Source organism: Eschrichtius robustus, chromosome X (assembly GCF_028021215.1).
Source record: "Eschrichtius robustus isolate mEscRob2 chromosome X, mEscRob2.pri, whole genome shotgun sequence".
Lineage (NCBI taxonomy): Eukaryota > Metazoa > Chordata > Mammalia > Artiodactyla > Eschrichtiidae > Eschrichtius > Eschrichtius robustus.
Genome location: NC_090845.1, coordinates 96,815,436 through 96,822,832, shown reverse-complemented (window position 1 = coordinate 96,822,832; position 7,397 = coordinate 96,815,436). Strand labels below are relative to the sequence as shown.

Genomic DNA, 7,397 nt, shown 5'->3' with positions numbered 1-7,397 from the left:
TCTCACTTTGATAAACATGGATATAAAATCTTGCTGTTTGTATTCTAGGTTTTCCTAAGTTTTCTGTAAAGAGTGATTCATGTCAGGTCACATCTAAATGACTCAACATTTTGAGCTAAAAGGCTGTTTACACAATATACACATTCTTTACTTACAGAGCAAAATAAGCTTAACACTTTTATATTAAAAAACTGGGATACAGTAGGATTAGTAGCACCATGAAAAATAATTCTTCCCCCAAACTGCAGTCTTTTATTTTACTCAGTGTGATTCTTCTCTTAATTGAATTTTTAACGTGCCATTTTAGTTACTGGGCAAAATATATAATCTTCATCTTATAATCCTTGGAGAAAGTCATTCTGGACCCAAAAAGTAAATTCATTTCCTTATTTTGTTCGTAGAAAAATAATAGAGACCTTGCTCTGGCACATCGCTGAGGTACATTTGAATCTTCATGATTACTAGTCAGCATGTTCTCCTGGTCATATATAGTAGCACCATTGGTGGCAGCAGTGGTAAAGTTGGGGAGAGTGAGACATTGCATCCTGGGAAATTTATATATATATATATATATATATATATATATATATATATATATATATATATCACATTTAAAAACACACAAGGAATTCTTCAAAATGTTATGTCCTCTTCATGCACACTTGACATCGACTAATACGTGTCCTCAAGTCCCCTGCTTTCAGCGTTTCTGACTGAGGTTTGCTGGGAAATAAGAAACAAGATTATCAGATTAGCCTTTTCTGGTATTTGGTTCAAATTCATATGTAAACATTCTCGTTGTGTTTCAGTAGCTCTTCTGATGACTTACTGGTTAACTTTTGAGCAATGCAATCTAACGCAATGACTGCTATAGCCTAAGAGTCATTAGTGGTCATAGGTATTTTTGTGACTCTCCTCCCTGCCGCCATTACCCTTGTCTATTTGTCTCTCCCTCTCTTCCTCTTATACATTTTTTTAATAGTCCTAGAACGAGAGGGATCTGGGCAATTGATGATGAATAAATGATAATACATAACACACAACAATTACATAAAGATAATACATAAGAAAAATATTAATGATAACAAAAGAAGCAACATATAAAAATAAATTGAAATTGAAAAAAAAATCCAATAGGATAAAGTATCTTGAGGTACATGTATCATATGTGGTCTTACTCATTCATACACTTGGATGAGAGCCTTGAAAACATCCTGGGAAAGGAGACTACTGGACTGGGGAAGGCAACACAGATTATTGCTTCAATTTCTGGGGTGGCTTCAGTTGCTCACTTGTTATTGAGCAGGTCACATAACCTTTCCTTGCTCTGTTTTGCTTCTGAAGAATTATTACCAAGCCATCTCAAACTACATATACCTATTATTAGCCAAGTCTGCTTTTCTGACCTGAGTCTGGTATATGAGGAGAACAAGCAAGAATAAACGACATGGTCCTTTAAATTCCTAACATTTGTTGGGTATAAACCATCCATGAACTGCCTCTCTGTTCGCTAGCACCTCTGAAGGAAGCTTAGGACCTAAACTAAAGCCATAAGCACCTTACCTGAACATGTCTGACACATCTACAGTTGCCAGCCAAAAGCTGTAGGAGTTGGCATAATAGTTGCAGGTCCCCCGCCCATGACACTCAATGAAGGGAGCTGAACGAAACTCTTCCAAGCAGGAACCAGGGGAGGCCAGGGCTTGACCTGAGCCCTCTGCCCCTGCACTTGTGTGCTAGAAAAGACAAGGGAAAATGTGCCACAATACCCATGTGCCATGATACCCTAGTGAATATCCAAAGATACATGCTGAGCTGGGCCAAAAATTCAAAGCCAGTGAAGGAACTAGAGCCAGAGGTAACAGAACAGTATCCACACCAAAGGTATCCAACAAAAGAAACAGGCAGATTATGAAAATATGTTCCAGCAAATGTATGAGAGGGAACACAGTGCTTGGATAGAAGCTATATGAGGTTCAAGCTTCTTACTACATAAATGATAGGGATTCCTCATATTAGAAAGAAATGTAGATATGATGGACAGTCAGCTTTGATGACAAAGACAAGGAAGAGTGTTTCATACCATCATGAAGGAATAACCAATCCAGAGAGAATCCCATCCCTGAGGACAGCGGGGAATCTGGATGGTCTGACTGTGAACTGCAATCACCACGGCCGGAGCTTCACATACTGCACATCTGGTAAGGGAAAGGCAGAAGGAACACAATCTACAGAGTAAGCATATGGGAAATAGCAGTCCCTCTTCTTTGGAAGGCTTCCTGGTATAAAAGCCCATTAAGGTGTCTTCAGTGCTCAGAAAAAGAGGAGAAAAATGCACTTTGAGAATTGCTTTTGCATAAGCCCAGTCTCCCAATATACATAATAAAGTTATAAATGAAAAGTGTAAGCTTTTTTAAAAAGAAACTACAGAACCACTGCTATAGCATTTTCATTTTCTATTCTGCCCTAAATTTGTACCCATACTTGCTATAATCAATGTCATAATTACTATAAGAGTTTGGCTTAGTGTACTGCACATACTACTTGCTGTCAAAGTGCCCAACTGGAGGGGAGACATTTAGTAATGCTAAAACTGTGGTAAGAACAATGTCTAGTAAACTTAAAAAGACAAGAAACAGACACTTTCTTAATCCCCACCCATTATTTTTGGCCCAAAGGATATTTATTAACCATTTGGCCATATCTGTAGAAGTACAACATATCCAGAATGCTGGGCAAGTACCCAGGCACTTGGAGATGTGGCTTAAATCTATAAAATCAAGTAAAATACAGCTGAGTCTACCAAATCTTTAGTAAAGAGCATAAGGGTACCTTTTGAAATATGACTAAACCAATTTGGTAAAGTTTATCTACAAAATAGGGAATGCCTTTAGGGGATCTTTTATTCCCAAGAGTTGGGACTGACAAAAAAAATCACACACTAAAAAATGAATTCTCAAAGGATTAGGGCAAATATATTGAAAAGGGCACCATGAATTTGCTATTAAGAGAGGATGAACGAAGTTTAACCTTTATATTCAATGTCAAAGAAACTAGAGTTTCCAATGATTCATCCTTTATGGTTACTAGACTCCTAGGTCAATTGGGTCATGATCAGAATGAAAATGGCAATATCTAACATGCCTAGGAGGTTGAGTTAAACTAGGGTTCTAATGTAGCAACACTCTAGGAAATCTCTATTAATGGTACCACCCTCCTCTTAGTTACTCATGCGCCAAGTCTCAGCTACCACTTTCTCCTTCCCATAACTAATCATGCCAAATCTTATTTATTCTATTAATGTGATACATGTACCCTACTGAGAGTTCCAATCCACTCTTACCAGGACTACAGCGATATTCTCAACCTAACTGGTCTCTCTACCTCTGGACTATCCCCTTTGAAATCCATGTTGTACATTGATGTTTCTGTAATCCTCCCTGAAATGTAGCTCAAAAACTCCAGATGTCCCCATTACATACCAAATAAATTCCAAACTAAAACCTAACATTGAAAGTCTTCTACAGTCCGGGTCCAAGCTAACTTTCCAATCTCTTCTCCCTCTGCAACTTTTAGAAACTACATTCTAGACATATCAATCTACAACCCGTTCCAATGTTCTCTACCTAGTATGCCTTTCTCCCTTATAAACGCCTGTGTCTCAAGTCCTCTGCATCCTTCAAGGGCTAAGCAGTTCAAAACATATTTCTTCCATATAGTCATCTCAGATTTCTCTAGCTGGAATTAAATATCCCTTTCCCAATGCTTTCATAACACTTTACTGGATCTATTGCAGCACTTAGCCCAAGCCTGATATATATTAATTTACATATATTTGCCTAGTGACTAGACTGTGAGTTTTTTTTTTTTTTTGTATTTACACTAGTCTATCATGGGTCCTGGTCAAAAGTACATTCCCGATAAATATGGATCAAACTACATACCGCACTGAGTATTATAAAGGCACCTCTATTCTACCTAACCTGAGATGAATATGATCAGATTATTAGCTTTGGACTCATTTCTAACTAGCTAAACTAACTAGCTAAACTAACTGGAGATTGATAAAAATCAAAGGTATACCAGTGTCTCACCGACTAATGAATGGCTGGATGCTCTGGCCCTTCAGGGGCTCCATGCTCATTGGCATGGGCTCTGGGGTGGAGAGCCAGTAAGAATAGTCATTTCTTGAAGCAAAGTTGCAAACATTATTGATGTTGCAGAACATGAAAGGCATGGTACTGAAGCGACGAAGGCAGCTGCCGGCCGTTCCTGGGAAGAAATGGGGAGAAAAAGAAAAAAATGTCATGATGATTAGTTTCTTCTAACATACTAACAACCTTTCAAAGAGAAACTTTCCCCCATCTCTTAGATGATAAATACACTTTAATTCTTCAGTTATAAGATGCACATTTACTCATATTTTTACATCTCTAAAATCAGGATAGATCTTACAAATTATGTAGACATTTATTGTGGTAGCTTATTATATACTCCCCAACACTGTTTTTAAACTGGTGAGGCATCTTATAAACAATGGTGTCTTACGGAGAATATTGGGTAATTTATTGTAGACGAGTGAAAGGCACACACTGATTCCCTATAATATCATATCAGTATTTCCTCTCCAGGCTGTCCTCTCTTCATCCAAGACATCCCCAGTATATGTCTTATGTGGGTTCACAATCTCTTTAAGCCTAGGGAAAACTGTAGTGTTGACTAATATGCACAGCAATCATGGACAGGTTTGCAGGTAAATAATACAAAGGAAAAAAGTAAATAAGGGAGAAAGGAAGAACGTAAGGGAAACAAAAAAGGAAAGGAACTAGAGTCTTTAAATTTCTGAGCTGGTAGGGGCAATAGAGGTTATCTCTACCAGCGATTAGGCCATTCTTTTCTCATTTACTCACAAAAGAATGATGAAGAATGACGTACCCCACTCACACATTTTTAAGTTGACATCTCAAATTTTTCATCAGAATTTTAAATTGATACTGTGCCAGTTATTAAGTTATTGGTTACTGTCTCTTGGCTTCAAACCCACCCTTCTATGCTTTGTAATACCGGAGCCTGGAATTTTGCAAACCACATTTCAACATTGCCAGCTGTCATCTGTAGTGTTTTGTGAATACTTATATTTAAAAACAAACTTTGACATCACTCTTTTAAATGTATCCAATGTAAGTATTTGAAACCTAACAATAAACCTTTTGAAAAGTGCATAAACTCATCTTTAATAACTGGAAATTATACAGTGCTCCTTTTGCATTTGGAAATTATATTTCCATTCCACTTCTCTCACACAGTTTTATCCTAATGTATTTTTTTTTTTAATTTTTGAAAGTCTTTTACTGATTATCCAATCATAGTTTTCTGAAACAAAAATTTAAAGTAACTTTTAAAAACTTCCTGTGACCCTAAAGCTTTACATGTTAAATATTTTATTTTGAATGGTCATCATCATAATAATTACTAATTCACATTGATCAAAAAGATAGTTTATTATAAATTTTGATAATTACTAAACGTTAAAAGAAAACTTTTATTGGAAATGCATTTCCTAATGAGATGGATTAGAAGTGAATTATAGAGCCTGAGTTGATGGAGACTTTAACAAAGCCATTACTTTGAATTGTTTCTCTGAATTTGCCCCCTAGAGGTTTTCATGTTTCAAGGCAATATGCCATAGTATGAGTCTTTTATAAAGTGGGAGGTGGGTGGTAGTGAAAGGGGATGTGGGAAACAAGATTATCCAAAGCACATACACAGGCAGTTCGACTTTAGGAGAAAGTACATATGAAAATTAAGGATTTGTAAACTAAGTCCTTTAAAATTATACATTGGAAATTCCTCATGTATCCAAAGGGGTATGCTTATCTCGGGCTGAAGGTGACTGATAAAAGACCAATAATTCTTAAAACTGGTAGACTGTCAGGATCACTGGGAATTTTTACATGATAGGTTTGGGATGGGCCCAGGAATCTTTTCAAAAGTTCCCCAGGTTGAAAATCATTGATTTATTGTAATTTATACTTTTTTCAGAAAAAAATGGCTCAGAGAGGTGAATGAGTTCAAAGTCACGTGAGAGCAAATAACAAAACTGACATAACTGAAAAACGAATGGGTTTAGAATTGGTAGGTGTTCCAAATGAAACTATCTTCAAAATAGAAACAGACTCACAGACATAGAGAACAGACTTGTGGTTGCCAAGGGGTAGGGGGTTTGGGGAGGGTTGGACTGGGAGTCTGGAGTTAGTAGATGCAAACTATTACGTATAGAATGGATAAGCAACAAGGTCCTACTGTATATAGCACAGGGAACTATATTCGGTATCCTGAGATAAACCATAATGGAATAGAATATAAAAAAGAATGCATATATATGTATAACTGAATCACTTTGCTGTACAGCAGAAATTAACACAACATTGTAAATCAACTATACTTCAATAAAAAAAAAAAGAACTGGTAGGTGTTGGAGTCAATTCTTATCTCCATCACTTTCTGAGTGTGTGGTTTTGAATAAGTCACTTAACCGCTTAGCCAGTTTGTGTGTGTGTGTGTGTGTGTGCGTGTGTGTGGGTGTGTAGAGTGGAAAAATACTTGTCCTATATCATTCTTGATCACAGTTGTGAAAATCAAATTGGATAATGAATATGAAAGTACATTCTAATTATAAAGTAATTTAAAAATAAAACTAACATTACTAATCAGGGACAGAGATGGAAATATCCCTGGTCTCAGAAAGAAAAGGAAGATGTGCATAAAAGGAAGGCCCATAATGATGAGAACATGGGCGTTTGGTTGTATTTATGCTGTAGGCTACCCATGATGATGCAGAATTCTGGTTACAGTTTCTAAACATGCAAAGAGACTGTGATCTCATGAACTCTCCATGCCTCTATTAAAACTATAGACTAATGGTTCCTAGTATGCTTTTATTCTCCCAGACAGAACAGTTTTAGTATTCAGTGTGTTTCCTCCACTCTCTTTTTTATACACCATAATCCTTTCACTAATCCAGCAGAGACTATGTATTTACTTAATCAGGTGATTGTTTCCTTAACATCAAACCTATAACTATTCTTTGCTTAGCCATCAAGATATCTCCAGGTTGATCCTTGAGTGAGCTCTAGCATAGACCCTGCAATCCAGTATCACACTTGGGATCTTGGGCCCTATCATGGCCTTCCTATGTCTGAGGCATAAGCTGTACCTGAGTCAGGGCCAGTTTATAGCCTCTATGTCTGAATACATACTACGATGGGTCTCCTTTGAACAAATACACACATTTTGAAAAGTTATAGTGATATACAGGGTAAGAGATCCCATTTTTTCCTTTGCATTACATTTGTGAACTTCATGATGTTCAAAAACTTCTAATGCTTTCTATTCAC

At 36.8% G+C, this 7,397-nt stretch overlaps 1 protein-coding gene across 1 annotated transcript in view; it reads right to left on the bottom strand.

The window, feature by feature from the left end:
* Nucleotides 1–599: 599 nt before the first annotated feature.
* The window catches only part of COL4A5 (collagen type IV alpha 5 chain), a 250,955-nt gene continuing 244,157 nt past the window's right edge, over nucleotides 600–7,397 (bottom strand). The window contains exons 48-51 of the mRNA XM_068532465.1: nucleotides 4,095–4,272; nucleotides 2,084–2,198; nucleotides 1,564–1,736; nucleotides 600–723 (exon numbers count right to left, since the gene is read on the bottom strand). Of these exons, the coding sequence (XP_068388566.1) occupies nucleotides 642–723; nucleotides 1,564–1,736; nucleotides 2,084–2,198; nucleotides 4,095–4,272 (548 nt within the window). The 3' untranslated portion in view covers nucleotides 600–641. The remainder of the gene's footprint in view (nucleotides 724–1,563; nucleotides 1,737–2,083; nucleotides 2,199–4,094; nucleotides 4,273–7,397) is intronic.